This window comes from Pseudorca crassidens, chromosome 4 (assembly GCF_039906515.1).
Source record: "Pseudorca crassidens isolate mPseCra1 chromosome 4, mPseCra1.hap1, whole genome shotgun sequence".
In the NCBI taxonomy this organism is placed as follows: Eukaryota; Metazoa; Chordata; class Mammalia; order Artiodactyla; family Delphinidae; genus Pseudorca; species Pseudorca crassidens.
In genome coordinates this window covers 137,508,606-137,528,442 of record NC_090299.1, presented here as the reverse complement: position 1 = coordinate 137,528,442, position 19,837 = coordinate 137,508,606, and the positions used below count along the sequence as shown (strand labels likewise).

At 36.9% G+C, this 19,837-nt stretch overlaps 2 protein-coding genes across 9 annotated transcripts in view; one reads left to right on the top strand and one right to left on the bottom strand.

The window, feature by feature from the left end:
• Positions 1-4,523, bottom strand: part of TRMT10A (tRNA methyltransferase 10A) — a 28,673-nt gene extending 24,150 nt beyond the window's left edge. The window contains exon 1 of one of the 5 annotated variants that reach the window (XM_067736896.1): positions 4,364-4,523. The gene's annotated coding sequence lies outside the window, so the exon portion shown is untranslated. The other 4 variants (XM_067736900.1, XM_067736897.1, XM_067736898.1 and 1 more) reach the window with 4 other exon arrangements.
• The window catches only part of MTTP (microsomal triglyceride transfer protein), a 54,773-nt gene continuing 39,128 nt past the window's right edge, over positions 4,193-19,837 (top strand). The window contains exons 1-4 of one of the 4 annotated variants that reach the window (XM_067736890.1): positions 4,193-4,477; positions 5,198-5,293; positions 13,376-13,533; positions 19,252-19,439. In XM_067736890.1, the coding sequence (XP_067592991.1) occupies positions 13,473-13,533; positions 19,252-19,439 (249 nt within the window). In that variant the 5' untranslated portion in view covers positions 4,193-4,477; positions 5,198-5,293; positions 13,376-13,472. The remainder of the gene's footprint in view (positions 4,478-5,197; positions 5,294-13,375; positions 13,534-19,251; positions 19,440-19,837) is intronic. The other 3 variants (XM_067736892.1, XM_067736891.1, XM_067736893.1) reach the window with 3 other exon arrangements.

Below are 19,837 nucleotides of genomic sequence, written 5' to 3'. Positions count from 1 at the left end.
ATTGCCTAAAACTGAACTTGCTTTCAGATTACAGAAAGGGCTAGAAATATGAGACATCTTTTCTCTTTAATTGATTCTTAACATCAAAGCTTAAGAATGTATGTTATTTATCCCTACCAAAGACTAAGCATGAAGCTTGCAAATGTTCTATTGGCCTTATAGAAAAATACGTGATTCTTCCCTCTTACAGAGATAGCTAACAAGTCTGTGCAGAGAAGCTAACATCTAAAAGAAAAAGGAAAAATCCCCACAATTCAGATAATGGAAGGAAAAAACCTTTGCAGAACATAATTTGAGCAGTAGTTTTATTATATGGTTCTTGCTTTCTTTAAAAGTGCAACGATATAACAGGACATATGGGGATAACCAAAGCAAACTTAGAAAGTTTACTGAATTTTGACTGAAAGACAAGAAATTTTAAGATGCGTGCTTTAGGGGCTGGAGCAAAAGCCCTGGCATTTTACTAGGTCACAAAATTACTAAGAGTGGAAAAAAATCATTTAGTAATACAAGTAAGAATTCACAAGTTTTCCTTACGCCACCAACCAAACAATTCTCCTTAGGGAGAACATCTCCTAGAAATAACAACTCAACTTTGACTCTACACTGGAAACTCCACTGGGTAAGGCATAAGTCTGATTTTGCCCAACATTATATTGCCAATACTAATACAGTGCTTGGCACTTCGTAGATGCTTATTATACACTGGTAGAATAAACAAATGAGTGAATATGATATTACAAAGGACTTTTTAAAGTAATGAAAATAGAGCAAACATTAATTCTTATTATGCTTAATAAAAAATGTATTATCTAATTTACTCTTCATAAAAACCCTATGAAGTAGACAGTATATACCTACTTTGCAAAGGAAGAGGTACAAAGGTTAAATAACTTGCCCAAAGTTAGAAAGTTATTAAATAATTCCTAAGAAACAAGGCACCTAGAGCAAATGTCACACAAAGTAGGTCCTCAAAATACTTGAATGAATAGACAAATGAAGTGATGGAGCTAAGATTCCAACCCACATCAAACTCTACCATCTCCCAGAAATCCAAAGTCTTATTTAGAAAATGAGGGTTTCCAAAGAATGTTAAAGAGTCGTGTTGCTTTAACCCTGCTGTTGGAGGGCTCTGAAAAGACCTGTGTCTCTGAAACATAAGGAGAAAAAAATAGCTCCAGTTCTATTCTTATGCCTCTGCACCAAAAAAATTGGGACAGACTTCCTAGAGATCATTGCCAAAAGTTCATGTTTTGATGCACTCTGCCTCCCAATCTTGAAACATATGACAACAGTAGATAAAATATAAAAAGGGGAAACAAAAAAGGTACAGCCTCTCTCAAAATCCAGGTTAAGAACTGGGTCTTCTGTGTAAAGGCAGCTAGAAGTTTTCCTAGCTTTAAAGTAAAGAGAAGAAGAATACAAGAGAGAGAAAGATGGGAGACAGTTTAAGACGAACCCTTAAACTAGTGTTAGGGGTGGGGCTCCTCTTTCCATGAAAAAAGCCTGAAAACAGATAAAATTATAGACTATAGCTTATACAAAACTGACTACTTGGGGGAAACCTGAAGGAAACAGACACAGCCTCTTGGCTACAACCTGGGTCCAGCATGAGGTGACATATGAACTTATATTATTACATGATTAGAATTCTGAACCACATATATAAGCTCTGCTGTGGGCTGAAGCACTGAAAAGGGTCATGGGTGGGAGAAACCACAAAATCAGTAGTTTGGAGAGGAAAGTTATAATTCCATTCAAGATGAGTCTGCAAAGCAAAATTACAAAAAGACAGAAATGATGAAAAAAACTCCAGCTAAATCAACAAGCAGGAGATAAATTCACTCTACAAAAATTGAATAGAGCAATGTGAAAATGACTTTAAAATAAGTTTGGTAGAAATCTTTCAGAGCTCATGAAGAGTAATAACCATAAAAACAAAACAGGAAATTGGGACACAAAAGCAGGCATAAAAATAGGAAAACAAGAATGTGTAAAAAAGAACCAATTTGGAAACCATGAAATGAAGATATAAAAATTTCAACGTATGAGACAAACTCCAGATTACCTGGAGTCCAAGAGGTAACTGATGAATTAGAAGACATCCTCAGAATCTAACTCAGAATCCAGACAGAAAAATAGAACGAAAAAATAGTATGTCCGAGCATTTAGATACAAATAACAGGATGAGAGAACTACAGGCCAAAAAGGTAAATGAGGGTAAATGTATAACCTTGAGTGCATTCACTAATTTTTTTTTTTAATCTGGAAAATAAGGTTAGCATTCAATTTAAGGAACAGGAGACAGGAGAAACACAGTAAGCCTGAAAAGATCAGAAGAAAAAATTTAACTATATATTGTGACCCCTAGGATCAATTTTATTTCCTTTCCATAGATAGTACGTTAATAAAAATGGGCAATAAATGTATTCAAAACAATATAGGGTGGAGAAAACATAAGCTAAACCTGCCCATTAAGCTAAATGTGCAAACTTAAAGGCACAATTAAAATTCAGAGGAAACAAATTGCTTTCTTCATGAAACAGTGATTAATATTCGAAGAATATTTCTATTATCAGTGGCACTTTTTGCTAGTTCTCTACTCTGTTCCAAACTGCAAGTGTTGATTTGCTTTATCATGTGAAAATTTTAGAAAAGTATAGCAATGTTTTACAGCTTATGCACACCAGGGGGAGCTTTCGCCTTTCCTATCTAAGAAGTCTAAGTTAAATCTAATTTGTTTATCATTGCATACTAATGTTTTTAAACAGCCTATCAAATACAAAAGGTCATGAGCTAGTCAACATCATTATCACTACTATTTTTAAAGTTATTCCCAATTAAGAAAATGCACTGTAGTGAGAGAATTTTTTTAAGCTTTGAATAAGCTAGATACATTGCACATTGCACAACAAAAATGATGCTAGCTTGAGATCCTATAAATTATTGCTTGTAGCATACTTTACATACAAAGATACGTACCAACTCCTACTGCCTACAACATACAATAAGCATTTCACTATGTACCCGCTTGTTTGGATTAACCTGTTAAGCAAAGTATAAACTCCATGGAGTTTTGCATTCCTCCCTCACATGCAGTGATACTCACAGCTCATTTTCATTCATTCACCACGTTCAACAAATTTTGTAGCAATTATAGAAATAATTGCGTGAAATTTAGTTTACCGGGGCATTGAATTTTTTAAAAATGTTTCATTTAGTTGCAAATCCAGGTTATCTGATGGTCTTATAAAATTAACAACTGGATAAGGATGACTAAGGCAATTTGGTATGGGATAAATACATTAAAAAATAGTATCTCAATCGTCCTTGTATTCCCACTTCTTAGCACAACTGCCGGCAAGGAGGACATACATCATGAGTGACCGGCCAAAAGTTAAAAAAAAAAAAAATTCATGGTTTTATTGATTGGGCTAAAGTCTTCATAATTTATGACACAGCCTCCCTTACAGAAAGATCCAAATGAATGTCGGAATAACTGCAAAATGGAATTAAATGACCTGACGGTGATAAAGAATACCCTTTTTAAAACGCGCGGGCCAAATGTGCATAGCTCGGTTCAGCTATGAGGCCCTTAGGCAGAGAGGGCTGGGCTGGGCCGGGCTGGGGAGACGGGGCAAGATTTAAAACAAAGAAAAATAAAGTGAGAAAGTCTTCTGTCGCTATCCTCTTTATATCTCTAGAAAAAGTACCGAATTTTAACACAAAATATTTCAGTGAAATCCAGTAACACCACGGACTTCTTAAAATCGTCCTCAGCTCACCACCGTGGGGCTGACAGCACCTGCAGCAACCTCGCCCTGGCCTCTCCCCACATTTCAGAGCGCTCAGCGACGTCTTTGGAAAACTGAGGTAAGGCAGGTTTAAAGAGGTGAAGCGACATGCTCACGCTCTCTAGCCACCAAGTGGCAGAACCACAACTCGTTTTCCGGCCCTTCAAACTCCAGATTTCCCTCTCCCTTCATTCTTTGGAAGCGCACATCCTTCACATGCTAGGGACCTTATCGCTACCCGCAAGCAAACGTCGACAGCGACAGCCCGGACGCTTGTGGACAGAGCCGCGCCCCACTCTTCCCTACAGGCCGCCCGAGGGCGGACGCATTCCGGAGGCGGGATTAAACTGTAGCCGACGAATCAAAAATCTGTTTGGCAAGGCGAGGGGGCGCGCTCTCTGACGTCACTTCCTTCGGAAGCTGGGTCTCGGTTGCTGCTTCCCGTGTCCCACTCCCCTCTCCCTCGGAAGCCCTACTGCTAGTGGAAGGCAGCAGTGGTGCGCGCTCCTTTTGCGCTCGGATAATATCAAAGGGTAGGCGAGCGATAGCCTCCATGCCAAGAGACTTACCGAACGGAGGGGTTGTCGCGGAACCTGAGAGCCCGCACAGAAAGCTTTTTGTAGTGGTCTTTACCACTGCAGAAGGTCCTCTTTCGGAAACTTCAACTCCCAGAGGCAGACACGGTAGCTACGCGTAGGAGGCTACGGAGGTTACGTCTTACGTCAGCTAACTGCGCCAACTCCGTAGCCGCAGTCGGAGAAAGGGGCGGGACTTTATGTGGGGCGGGGTCTGGAGTTAGGGTTTCTGGAGTGGGAGGTAGTTGCGTGATGTCTGTTTTTCCACTTCAAGGCAAGGTTATACCTGCGGCATATATTCACTCATATTTCTGTGGGGATGGCGGGAGATGTTAAGACATTCCTACTCTTAAAAATTACAAGTGCGAAATACTGTTGAAGGGCTCTTAATTCTTCCGTGTTGGAGATGAAAGCATCTCTTGCCTAAACTATTTGTAACTAATCCAGAAGAAGGTTGTTAGTAGCACATGATTTTACACAACTCAAATGGAAAATCAAATTTTAAAAGTGAGTCAAACTCCCAATAAGATGCGTGTAAACCTGGAATGGTTAAGCTTTTTCTTGCTTACAACCGCAAGTCTCACTCTCCATTCATTTCTTGAGCGGTTTTACATATGCTATTTTGCAAAACGTCAGGTGACATTTCATTGTTTATAATACCTGACCTTATGTAATCTTTTTGCTATATATAGATCAAGTCAACTGAGGGAGGGCTGAAACATAATCCAGTAGATTGTCATTTTCTATTTAGTTTTTAATTTGGTCCTCCTTTGTTTTGTTTTGTTTATTTATTTTTTTGGCTGCGCCTTGCTGCATGTGGGAGCCTAGTTCCTCAACCAGGCATCGAACCCTCGGACCCTGCAGTGGAAGGGCAGAGTCTTAGCCAGTGGACCACGGGGAAGTCCCTGGTCCTACTTCTAAAAGGTGATTATTGCAGAATTTGAATAGAAGAATGTTGTTTGACTCAATGAATAGAAGACTGCCATCTCAGTATGGAAAGAACTCTGAAGTAAATTATTCTTAATATTTGAAAACATTTTAACATGTTTAAAGGTTTCAGTGAATAGAAAATTAAATTCTGAATTTGAGTTTTCTTAAAGAATTGAAACTTCTCTAAATTTAGTTACAAAACGGAAGTCACTCTTGCTTTAAACCATCAAATTTTACTTGAAAAACTATGTCAGCTGTAACATGGTTGTAAGCCATGTCTGCTTCTTCATTATCTCCAGTCCAAAAGATCTTTTAACTAAGCATTGGCAGAGAAGTCTGGATCCATTTCTGATCTGTTAGTAGGGCATCTTTTTTCAGCTGCCTCCATATCAGGCCAACGAGTAGCTGAGGGAGGATTAGTAATTGGATATGTAGCCCTTCACATGTAGGTCATTAAACTCAGGCTGGCCATAGTGATGTGCCAGAACTTTCAGCAGCTGTTCAGTTGCCCCTCAGGGATCTGTTTTATGAATAATTATATATATTTTTCAGCGTTAATACCTGATATCCTTAGATATTTAAAACAAAAATGTTAAGTTACTTTAAAAACCCTCATATTTTAACAGTGGGGTCAATGTTTTCTTTTGACATAGCTATTCAACTTTATAATCATAGGGTGTGAAATTTAAAATGATTCTAGTATCAATCCAAACCAAGCACCAGCAAAAAATGGACAGTTTAACCAAAGATATAGAAAGCATTCAGAAAATACAGGAAGGTAAAAATCATAATATGAAATAATCTTATTTTCATTGATTTGTAAAATTCGTGTTTAATTTTTTTTTCTTTTTTCTTTTTTTTTTTTTTTGCAGTATGAGGGCCTCTCACTGTTGTGGCCTCTCCTGCTGCGGAGCACAGGCTCCGGACGCACACGCTCAGCAGCCATGGCTCACGGGCCTAGCCGCTCCATGCCATGTGGAATCTTCCCGGACCGGGGCACGAACCCGTGTCCCCTGCATCAGCAGGTGGACTCTCAACCACTGCGCCACCAGGGAAGCCCAGATCTCAATTTTTTTAAACAGCAGCCGGAAATCTGGATTTTTACGTGAAATCTGATTTTTAAGTGTTGGCAACTATTTTGTTTGTTTTTAAGTACTGAGCAGGCTAAACAAAACATGTCTTGGACCACATTCAGACAATTGGCAGCCAGTTTGTTAAATTGGACTGTAGATTGTAGTACAGATAAAAACAGAATTTTAGGACACAAAAATATGGTAATAAATAAAATTATGAGATCCTCTAAGATGCTTGGCCTGAAAACATAGGGCAGTCATCACAAGTTATTTTAAGCCGAGTTCTGATGTTTTATTAAGTCTGAGAGTACTCTTCAGTAGGTTGAGGAGGTCTGGGAATAGAGTTACATTTGTGGGTAATTAATCTGAGGCTAAGAAAGCCAAAAAGAACCTAATTTCTTTTAAATGATGTGAAAGGTATCTAAAATCAACCTATCACCTATAATCATTTCAACTTGCATTTGGATTGCCTTCAAAAATATAGAAAAAGTTTAAGTGTTTTAAAAAATACCTTATTCCCCCCTCTTAAGTTATTGAAGACTCTAGGAAGATGACTATGGAGACTGTAGTCTGAATCTCTTCATAAAACAGGTAGAGCATCTAGGATAGCAGAACGACGCTAATTACAAGAACAAATCATGGCTACAACAAGAAAGAATCCTTATAAAGCTCAAACTATGAACAGGTGGGAGCAAACCACCAACTTAGTATCAGCATCTGTGTAAGAGGAAATAGTGGGAAGACAACAGAGCAGCTGAAGGCCATGAGAATGGGAGGACTTCAAACTGCCAACAGGTATTCACTGAAAAGCAAGGGAGATCGATGTGAGATTAGCAGTAAAACTGACAGACTCTAATTTCAGAGTGAGTACAAAAGTATGAACAGGAAGGTCTGGAAGTGATCATGGGGTGTGAGGGTCCAAGAACTCTCAAAGCTTAATGAACCTGAAAAAAAGCCCAACACTAAGAAGAAACTTTGGGGAGTAGAATCCAAATTGAACAGAACAGGGACAACAGAGGCAAAGAAAAAAGGTCCAGATAAAAGTGGGAGAAAAGAAGAGGAGACAGAGCTAAGAAATGACCAGGATTTTATGAAAACATCAGAAAAGGAAGCTCTAGAAGCTAGAAAAGCTATTCTACCCACTTCTGTCTACACATACAGAATAACTTATTTAGCCTAAAAATACACCATGAAAAGAATAGTAATTGAACCTATTTAAAGCTGTTATAATAAAAAAGAGAATATGAAGCAGAAAAATAGATGAAAACTATAACCCATTATTTCAAAACGAGAAGTTTTTTAAATGCTAGGAGATAGAACAACAGAAAACAGAAAAACTCAGAAATAAAGTGATTGGAAAAAAGATTTGAAGAGCAGTAACAACTCAGAAAAGAATATGAAATATAAACAGTACACATATATATTTAACATCATATTGGAAGTGTGAGCTAGTGCAGTAAGAAGAAAAGGAAATAAAAGGAAGAAGTAAAACTGTTCTCAGGTGACATGATTGTCTATGAAAAACATCCCCCCAAAATCAACCAAAAAACCCCTCATGGAATTAATAAGTGATTATAGCAAGGTCACAGGTGACAAGGTTAACATACAAAAGTCAATTGATTTCCTATCTACTAGCAACGAACAATTGGAACTTAAAATTCAAGAAAACATTAGCACCAAAAAGAAAGGTGTAAGTCTAACAAAATATGTACAGTACCTAAATGAGTGAAACTACAAAACTCTGATGAAGGAAATAAAGATCTAAATAAATATAAGATACTCTGTGTTCGTGGATTAAAAGACTCAATATTGTAAGGATGAGCACACTTTGTGCTCAGATCTTGGTTTCTAATACCATTCTTCAGTAAAAGGAACCACTTGGAGAAAGGGCTGATTCTAGGATTGGGGTGAAAACACACAAGATGAGCCTGGAGCATCTTGTAGTGCCAGAAATGAAGGAAATGCTTAAACAGACACACGCACACACGGATGGGGTATGTCAAAGGAAAACAGGAGCCAACTGAAAGAGCTCCCGATGGCTGAAGCTGGAACAATTGTAGATGTAAATTTAAAAGTAGTATTAGATTATAACCCCAAATATAAAATAAATAGTCATGTGCTTATACGGCTAAAAATGATAAATAAATGGGGGAGAAGCGACAAATCTCTCATGCAGAGAAATTCCAAATAATTTATATAGATGCTCCACCTTCAATGAGGAGCAACATAATTCCCTACTCCGTAAGTACGGGCCGCCCCTAGTACTTTCTTCCAAAGAGTACAGTATGGAAAAGAAGGTAAAAAAAAGAGTAAGTTTACAGTGGAGAAATCTGACGACACTTGTCAGCCAGGTGATCAAGGTCAACATCAACAATGATAAATCACATTGATAGTATGTACTTTTGATATAGTGTGATGAAAATGGGACCTCTGGGGTCTTCCTCCAAACCTACACGCCCACTCAAATCATGAGAAAAGCATTCCACAAACTCCAATAAAGGAGCATTCTGCAAAACACCTGACCGGATCCTGCAGAACACTTCAACGCTGTCAATGTCATCAAAAATGAGGAAAATCATTATATGTGGAATCTTAAAAAAAAAAAAAGGAGTACAAATGAACTTATCTACAAAACAGAAGTAGAGTTGCAGATATGGAAAACAAACCTATGGTTATCGGGGTAAGAGGTGGGGAGGGACAAGCTGGACGATTGGGATTGACATATATACATGACTATATATAAAATAGATAACTAATAAGGGCCTACTGTATAGCACAGGGAACTCTACTCAGTACTCTGTAATGGCCTATATGGGAAAAGAATCTAAAAAAGAGTGGATATATGTATGTGTATAACAGATTCACTTTGCTGTACACCTGAAATTAAAACAACATTGTAAATCAACTGTACTCCAATAAAAAAATTTTTTTTTAATGAGGAAAATCAGAGAAACTGTCATGACAACTAATTTTAATGTAACCTGGGTGGGATCTTGGAACGAAAAAAAAAAGCATTAGATTAAAACTAAGGAAATCTAAATAAAGTAAGGATTTTAGTTAATATGTGAATTATTAATATACCACACTAATGTAAGATATTAATAATGAGGACAACTGGGTGCAGTCTATATGGGAAATCTCTGGAATGTCTTAGTAAATAAAATGATTCTGATCAAAATTTAAGTTTGTTTTCTTTACAATAGTTCATTGAAAGAAAGCCATCAATTTTCTCCTTTAAATGCTAGAAATTTGATTTTATGCTGCCAAAATTAGTGTAAAGTTAGACTCCTCTTAGGGTGACTATTATTGACCCATAAGGATTTTTTTGGTTGTTGTCAAATACCTGTGTGTGGAGGGGTGGGAGGTGGAGGTAAAGTTTGGTTAATAACTCCATTATGGAAAATGACTACCCTTTCTGGAGAGTCTTAGATTCCAAACTTTTCAAACCTAAGTCTTGTTTACTCTTTCTAAGGAAAGGCATTTAGTGCATTTGTATTTTCTCAAAGTGAATTCTTAAAGAATACCTTAAAAAATAGTATATGTATTCTATAATTTTTGCCTTGGCATGAAAGACAGCATCACATCATAAGAATACAGTCCCATAAATTGGGAGATTGGGATTGACATATACACATTATTATATATAAAATAGATAACTAATAAGGACCTACTGCATAGCACAGGGAGCTCTACGCAATACTCTGTAATGACCTATATGGGAAAAGGATCTAAAAAAGAGTGGATATATGTGTATGTGTAACTGATTCACTTTGCTGTACACCTGAAACTAACACAACATTGTAAATCAACTATACTCCAGTGAAAATTTTAAAAAACCAAACAAATAAATTGAGAAAATGTTAACTGACAAAAGGCAAAAAAAAAAAAAAAAATACAGTCCTCTCTCAGTATCCATGTGGGACTGGTTCCAGGACCCCCGCTGTTACCAAACTGCGGATGCTCAAGTCCCTTACAGTTGCCCCTCCTGGGTATCCCCTGGTTCCACATCTGCTGATACAGAAAGCTGACTGTATTCTTAACCTACCAAAAATATTTTTTCAGGATTCCTTGAAAATGCTAACTCCCTCATTGAATTGAAAATACTATTAGACTTTATTATGACCGCTTAGGGATAACTTGAAGAGTCCCTCTAAGAATTTGTTTTTCATTAATGTCGTGGTTCTTTCTGGAACAGAGTAAAGTGTTCTGATGTTATAAAGACTTTTTTTTTTTGTCTCTAGCTATCATACATTCTGACTTACTATATATAGTAGGTTAATACCTTTCCTTCCAACCTTTAGTGGGGTGAAGTTCATTTATCTTCTAATCTAGGAAATGAGTTAACTCCTAACAACCTCTGATACTTAACAGAAACACTATTGTACTTTGGAATCAGTCAGCTGTCTTTATTTCATAGTCTCTTATTATCACTGCAAAATAGTAGTATAGCAAATATTCCACAGTGTCATGTACTTACCAACAGAATTTCATTGCAATAGCATTGTTTTAAAATCTATTATTTGATTTTGACCTGGCTAGCACAGATCAGTTTTTTCCCCTGGAACAATTTGTTCAGCCTGGAACATCTAACAACAGCAATCAGGTGCTCTTTTAGCCTCCATACAAAAGTGTGATGAACTTACTAAAAGAGAGCCCCAATTAATAATTCTATGTCATCCATAAGAAATCAATTCTTTCTACCTCCTATCTCTAATATTTTTTAAGGAGAGTATTGGATCTAGGTCTCAAGGCTTGTTTTTCTATGGTCCCTAAATCATTTTACTAAATAAATCTGAATATCATTTTGCTAACGTGTGAAATGATTGTTGTTAGGATATACTACAAAATGTTCAGTGCTTAGCATAGTGTATTGTACATAGTAATCGTTCCAAAGATGGCAGCTCTTATTTTTGTATCGTGCTGTGCTTCTGTCCTGCTTCACATACCATGTAAATAGCTGATTTACTTGTGATGAGATCTGGAGGTATCTCCCACATATATTATACAATGTTTGCTCTGCTTGATCAACAGAGCAACAGAGGAGAATGCCTCTCCTTTGGTACCCAGAATTCACTGAATATGAAGACTTTGGCATTCTTATTTCATCTCTGTGAAACAATCTTAAGAAGTCTTTCAAATGTCTTTGTAAAAAGTTACAAGCAAAATATAAAAGGATGATGGTTTTTATTACCAAGAGAAGCAGCCTTATTTGAACACCCTATGTTGAAATGACTACTTAATACAGTGACTCATAGGAGCTTTCTAGTGAAAAGCAAATGCTCAATGAAACAGATTTTGTTAGGCAATAGTGATATGCCTTTTTTTGGTTGGATTCTGGTAAACACCTGACAATGAACGATCCTTTACCTGAATAGACATGTATCATGCACCACATAGTCTAACCACAAACATGTAGCTGTGAGCCTCAAATGGAAATACAAAGTTCTCATAAGATTCAAACTAGTCCTTAATTTAAATAAATAAGTATGTAAAGTTTAAGTGACTATAGTGGCTTCATGTCACTATGTATATAATGCAAAAATTGTGGGAATACATAGAAATCTATTCAAATGTAAAGCAATAAAGCACTTTCACATTATCTTGTATTTATAATACCTACTATTCATAAAAATTTATATTCCTTCAACAGTTATTTTTCTAAGAATGGCCTTTTCTATTTACCCCAGGATAATATGTAAAGTGATTGTCATAACCAAATATTTTATTTTTATATAGGTATTTTAGTCATGATTTATATATAAAACATGATAGGAAATGAAGTTCTAATCTCAATAGATGATAAAGACAAACAATTTTTACATTTCAGTTCTTTATACAAAAATATATTTCGAGAGGAAATATGCTTAACTGTGAGATTTTTAAATTTTAGATTTCATTTTGTGGCCCTGTCTATAAAGTTGACTGTCTTTTACCTGGGTTGTCTAGAAGATTTAAGCTTAAGGTTAGGATTCTAGAAAAGGGTTTAGAGAGAGATGAGGGTAGATTTAGGAACCCATTTTATGCTTAAACACGGCCATAAGTATTTTCAAGTTCATTCCAAAAAGCCCTTCACCAGCACTTTATTCCTTCCTTTGCCAAAACATCCCCACGTGCCCCCCCAAACCACCTCATTTTAGTAGGTTTTATTCATATCAGGTTTCTCTTGCAGAAGTTTACAAGGACAGAGTTAGTTTAGTTAATGTGGCCTTAGCCATACTAGAGTATTCACTTTAGAGAAGTGTCATAATTAATTTTCTGTAGCAAAAGTGTTAAGGGCTGGAATCCCCCCTCTGAGTTTCTTCCTAGAAATGGGATTCAGAAAGCACAGGGGACTCCATCCAGCCAGTCTGGGGACTCAGACAAATGTTTCCTGTCATAGATATAGCTAGAGGTCTATTATGATAAACTCAATTGCCTGCTAGTGTGTTAATGGTAGACAATGCTGATTCACACATAAGGAGAACCATCTAGGTTTCAGAACTGAATGTTTTAGCTAACATTATTTTGAAGTGATTGGTGGTGGTACAAGTTAAAATTTTTAAATTTAAATTCTAAAATTCAGAGTGATTTTTAAAATAATAGCATACACATGGTATAAAAAAATTCAGATGACCATACAAGACAATAAAATCCAAATTTATCTGAGTTGGCAAATCCTCACCACCCTCCCACATAAAGTGGTAAATGTGAAGACAGGCATTTAATGTTATAGGCGTGATGATAATTATGTACTGAGCAGAAAAGTATCACCACCAGTTTTCCTTGAATGCCCCTCAGTACTTCTAAATTTATAGGATGGTAGACTGGTTTAGTTTAGCTCTCAAAAAGTGAAAATTTTCTTGATTTTTCTTATTGAGTAAAAAATAAATAAAAAGAGTGAGAGACTGAAAACTACAGCCCACCTAAGTTTAATCATTAATAGTGAGCCCTTCTGTGAACTTAGTTCCTGATTTTGGAGTTTGGAATCTGACCTTTCCCCCAAAGATAACCATTATTGTTGCAGGTTCTGAGGAGGGTCACTCCTTCGCTGCCATTGGAAGAGTCCACTTCTCAGTGACTCCTAGCTGGGAACTGGATGCATTAGAGGGTAGCTAGTCAATATGATTCTTCTTGCTGTGCTTTTCCTCTGCTTCATTTCCTCATATTCAGCTTCTGTTAAAGGTAAGTTTTTGTTGCTTTCTGCTAAACTTTAATTTTAATCGTTGAGGGAGAAAAGTGTGTGTGTGTGCGTGTGTGTGTAGTGAAAGAATTCCAAATTAAGCGATCTTCAAAACCATGTAACTTTGGAATGTTGGTGAAGGCATGACTGGGTTGGAATGAAAAGCAAATTCAAATTCCTACATAAAGAAAACAGAGGTTCCTTTTAGTTTCAGTCCCTCAGACTAGCGTGCTTCTTGCTTCATTCTCTCATTCATGGTTTATTTTTAAAAGGGAGAAAAAAAGACACCAACTATTGTTACCTGCTGCTGTTGGTCACTCAATGAATGCAGCTCCTTCATTTGAATTGTAAAAGTAGATTTAAAAAAAAAAGTTCTTAAATTTCCTTCTAGTTGCCTAGCAATGTGCTATCAAGAAGAATTAGACCCAATGAAAAAGGCATTTGACTTGCCAAAGGATTATGAATGAAATGGTAAAGGCTGTATTTAATTCCATTCAGAAGTGATAGGACTATCAGAGTTGGTGAATTACAGAAAATAAAACTACATGACGTAGATTTAAGAAGTAACACTTATCTTTGGAAAAATAGCGTTGCTCATTATCGTTTCTATTTTAAGATAAAATTGATTAAAAAACACATGAATTGATAACTTTCAGAGCAAACATTTTGAGTAATGACTTTAAAAAGCTGTATGAAATGTATTAATATGGAATCTTGTTTTAAATCAGCTAGTTTATGCGCACCTTGAATCTCTCAATGTTGCACCTGTAGAATCATCACTTTTTAGAATCTCTTAAGAGGACTCACTGTCAAAGCCAGTTGGCCTAAGAAAAGACTTAGCATGATAGGGTCTAATTTTAATAACTGTGTACTCTTAGTAAGTGATAAAAAGTAATTCACCTGTAAACTTTTAAAAGCCTTTTGGGATAACTATGGCTTTTTTTCATAAGGTAAAGTTTGTCTCAAGATTTTTTTGCACAGAAAATTTCCGCATGAGGAAAAGAGACAATCTTTGCTATTGGAGCAATAAAAGGGTGGGGGGGGGTTAAATTATTTCACCTAAGCAAATCACACTTTAGGTTCTTGAACTAAAGATAATATATATATTTTTACCAGATTCTAAAATGTTCAGTATTTAAAGATATAGTCCTTACTTGGATGAAAAGAAATTTTAATGAGAAAAAAGTAAAGGTTTGTAAATTATATCTGACAGAGAATTGCTATATAGAGAGCTTACATTTTATTATCTGTCAAATAAACTGTTGAATATTGGAAATATGAATGATTCATACACCATGAGATCAAACCAATACCATGATTATTTTGAGAAAAATAATTGAGATATAGTAGTTATTGTGGGCTTCTCTTTTTTCCCCCCGTCCTACAAATGAGTACATTGGATAACTTGATGTTTTCAAATACATGCATTTTTAAAGATTTAAACACACACACACACACACACACACACACACACACACAGAGCAATGACATACAGGGAAATATGACTTAGAACATTAACAGATAGCTACAGTTTTTTGTGTGTAACTTCAGTGGCAAATCCAGAATTTTAGAACCTGAAGCTTATGCAATTTAGGCTCCATCTTTGAGAAAAAAATATCTACTTTTTTACAAAAATATCCTACTTTTGCAAATGTTACTGAAAAAAAGATATGGCATGTGTACACAACGCTAGGGTCCCCTTCCAGGATCTTGGAAGAAGCCTGGGTAAGTGAGGGCTCCAATGCTTAAGCATTATTAGCATCATGATATAAGCTGCTTATGCCAAATACCATGAATAAAAAGTACAGGACTTGACAGCTCTCTCTTACCCAGATGGGGTGATTTTTTGTATTATAGTACCATGGTTTAATTATAGATTCCTTGCCCTTTGCAATGATTGACATTTAATAAGCGAACTACATGTGAAGAGTTTACTTTAAAATCAGGCCATTATAAATTTTGGGATGTTATGCATCACTTCAAAACTCGTGTCAAATTTAGTTCTCAATGCAACTATTTAGCAAATCCCCAGATCTGGGTGGAGGTTGAGAGAGGTTGGACCATAAAGAGGATGGAGGAGGGGTTTAGAATTAGAATGGAAAAGGGTCTGTTTAGAAGAGATATGCTGATATGCTGACTGAATGTTTGGAAGACTCAGGTTTTCCCTACTTTTTCTGAATCACATTTTGTAATGGTGGGTCCATTCTCAGTGCCTTCTTTGGGTTTTCTTTATAGTGCTTTTCCTTTTGATAACCTGCCCATACACTTTCTATTTAATCTTGTTACCTGAACTGTTCCTTCACTCCCAGTCTTTCTCTCAGTCCCTGGCCCTACCATGCTTTTCAGTTCAGTCACAGTAATCATCTTCCATATTTTCTCCCTTATCCTTCATCCTACTCGTTTACTTCCGGCCTTCTAGTCTTCTGTTGGATTCGTAAATCCCATTACCTATCTTCCTTATCACCAACGCAGGTCTCTTCAAGCCTCACCTTTATTAACTTGTCTCTATTTTGTCTTTTTGCTTAAGTCAATGAACTATTATATTGATCTAAGTTTAATTAAAGAATATTTGAAGATATTTCTTAAAAAGTTCAAAATTAAGAGTTTTGTTCCTTTTACATGACTAAAAGTTTCACTTGAAGGGGCACCTTGAAGAGGTACTGACTCCTTTTGGGGCTAAAATTGATTTCTCGTTCAATCTACCATCAGTTCCAATTGCCATTCTGCATACTCTACAGAGCAACACCTTAAGACAGAAATTTAGTCACCAGTATAAATGGGACATGCCCCCACTGCCCAGTATTGCCGGATCTCTGAATAACAGAAACAGAAATATCAATAATTATCAAAGAGGAAAGGATAAAAGGGACAACACTTCACCGTCAGCACTTATTTAAACCATTTTAGGCTTTATCTCCTGTTGAAAGAGGTAGGAAAAAGTTCTAGGAGAACAAAGCCCAGTCTTCCCTGTGCTTTATCACTTCCAAATCATAGTCAGGAACTGATATATATTGTCGCTTTTCCCATTCTTTTGACCAGTCAAGTAAAAGAAAAGAAAAAAAAAAAGAACAACATGATAGTTTGGAAAGCTTTGGAATTAAAGAGAGGCTACTTTACTGCAAAGATCTCATAGCTGCTTTAATCAGAAGACACCTTCAGGTAGTCCACAAAACTTGAATTTTAGCATATTCCAACGTCAAATCCTGCATCATATCTGCTATGTTGGATTATATGTGGAGTCAGCTTTTTTCAGCTGCCATATACTGCTTACCTTTCAGACTTGCTGTGAGGATTAGATAAGACAACATGTATTTCCTTTTTGCCCTATGTGGAATTTGATAGGTGTCATAAAAAGAAGGCCTCTTTGACCAAAATATCTTCCTGGTCAGAAAGCCAGTGTTTGACCCTGCAGCAGTGTCCCCAGTTAACATGCAGAAGAGGTGGAGATCAGGGAGGCTAGAGGGAGTCCCAGGCTTCACCTCCTGCAAGGTTTCTCCTGACTCTGTCTGCCTTCTGTATCTCATACCTGAGGTTCTGCCTGACTTGGTGTTTGGACACAGCCTGTTTTTGTGTACACACTTGGAGACCCCCTCCTACACTTCCTTCTCCTGGCTTTTCTTGATTCCTATTAAACGCCCTATTCCCTTTCCTTGAAGGTTTGTCAGATCATGTATAACTTCACCACGCAAAACTCTCCAGTGGCTCCTCTTGTCACTCAACCAAATTCTAAATCTATGCAAATGTCCCCCCAGGTCTCCCAGCCACCCATGGGTACCTATTTGACCTCATCTCCTTCTGCTATGTCTTTCACTTAGCCAATCCCAGCCTCTTTGGCCTCCTTGCTGTTCCTCCATTACACCTGCATGAACTCTCCTCAGGGCCTTTGAACTTGTTACTCCCTCTGCGGAGGGGCGGGGGGTGGGTAGGAATGTGGGGAAGGAGGGAAGGGGGATGCTCTTTCCACAGATATCCATGTGGCTAGCCTAAAGTATTTGCCCAGAATATTACCTTCTCACAAAGCTCTTTCCCTTAACATCCCAGTTCCCTTTCCTGTTTCATTTTTCTTCATTAGCACTTCTAACATACTTTATAATTTGTTTATGTACTTGCTTTTTAAATTTTCCATCCCTTCCTCATTTAAAGGTAAACTCCACAAAGGTAGAAATTTTGTCTGCTTGTTAACTGGTATAGCTCCAGAGCCTAGAAAAGTGCCTACTACCCAGTAGGTGCTCAGTACATCCTTGTTGAATGAAAGAATGAATGAATGAATTCCTAGCTCACTCCCCAGGAATGGAAGAGTTCAACCTAAAGGTTTTATGTGTATAGTATAGGTAAGAGCATGGTCTCTAGATCCAGACAGGGTGTTAGAGGCTCCGCCACTGATTTCCTGGGTGATCTTGGGCAAATTGTATAATCTCTGTTTCCCTCGATTTCTTCATCTATAAAATCAGGCTAATAATAGTACCCACCCCATTAGGTTTTTGTGAAGATTTAATAAGTTAATGTGTATAAAACACTTAGAACAGTTTATTAGAGACAATGTATTTGACCTTTTTTTCATCTGGGCAGTAGGCGCCACAGTAGGTGATAGAGACAGTAAATAGTAAAGACTTTTCAGAGGTTTTCTAATTTCTGGCTTTCCAAGTCATTTCACTTCCTTTCTCAGCTGCCTCACTTCTGTCCTAGTCGTCTCAACCTCCTTTCCTGTCCCTCTCCCATGTGCATATGTCCTGAGGGAAAAAAAAAGTATGGTTCCCTATATAGTTAACTAGGCAATGCTACCCTGTTAGCACTGAGGAAAAATATATACTGAAGTCGTTTTTGTACTATCTCCTGCAAGCTATGGATAGAAAACATACAAAGACTTTGTATGACCATAAACTGCAAGCCATCTCTGGGAAAGACTTGATCCTACTCTTTTACATTTCTTTGGGTTAAGATAAACTGACTTGGAGAGTGTATGAACTCCTCCATATATCAGTTTTTTTTGGTCATAATACTGACTTGTATACTATTTGACATTAAATTGTCCCTGCCAGATTAAAGCCTGTGCTAGGATTTTATGTAGGAAAACATCGTTTTATTCAGGAATAGCTAATTTAAATTTATATACGTGTAGCCTTGAAATGTACATTCATACTAAAAGTTTACTAATTAAATTAATAGGATAAAGTACATTAGAGGGATATTTAAATACTCAAAATATCCAGTGTAAGGGACTGCTTTCTAACTACTAAAATTACTTTGGCTTTGATCTCTTGTATTTAAATGATATGTTAATAACAAATGTTTTTTATTAAATTATAAAGCAATCTCTGGCTGCATCTCTACTTGAAATCATATTCATTATACCTCAGTAAAGCTGGGGTGGGGGGCAGGGAAGAAATCATATTCATATAATTTAAAGCAATACAATGATATTTCTTTAAAAAATATTCTATAGTTCAACCAGGGCAATATTTAGATAATCTGATTACTGATTAAGAATACAAACTAAGGTTTTCTGAAATGGAAGCTTATTTCTTTGTTGTGGTTTTTGTTGTTGTTCAAGCCAATAATTTCAGCAGATGGAGAAGTAGAACCATGTTTCACTTAGCAAAAATTTACTTCCATTAGCAAACATAAGCTCCCACTGTGTACCACTGTGCTAGATAGCACAGACCCTGGCCTGATGGGTGCTTTGCAACTAAGACTTGACTTGTGTCACTATCTTTATGCAGGTCACACAACTGGTCTCTCATTAAATAATGACCGACTATACAAACTCACGTACTCCACTGAAGTTTTTCTTGATCGGGGCAAAGGAAACCTCCAAGACAGCGTGGGCTACCGAATTTCATCCAATGTGGATGTTATCTTACTGTGGAGGAGTCCTGATGGTGATGACGACCAACTGATCCAAATTATGGTGGGCATTTTCTACCAGAGAGATGCAAAGATTAGATGTCAGCAGTCTTTGAGAAGTGTACCATTCAACAGCACTTGTCTGTACTCTTGGTCATATAGTCATTGAATTTTTTGTCCATCACTAAAATAAGTAGAGATACAGTTTTGAAGTTTTTGCTAACCAAAAGTGATCTGATCTTTCCAAATTGTTGAAGCAGGCAAATGAAAGTGTATACGAGTGAGTAACTGAAGTATGATGTCCAGTTCTATATGTCATACTAATAGGCACATTAAACTAGAATCCATTTGAAGTGTTCTGAAACTAAGGAGTCTAGAATCCATGTTATGTGTAAAGCAATCGAGACCACTCTAACTGAAGGAGATAAATTGTGACCTTCCAATTTTTCTGAGTTCCTTGAT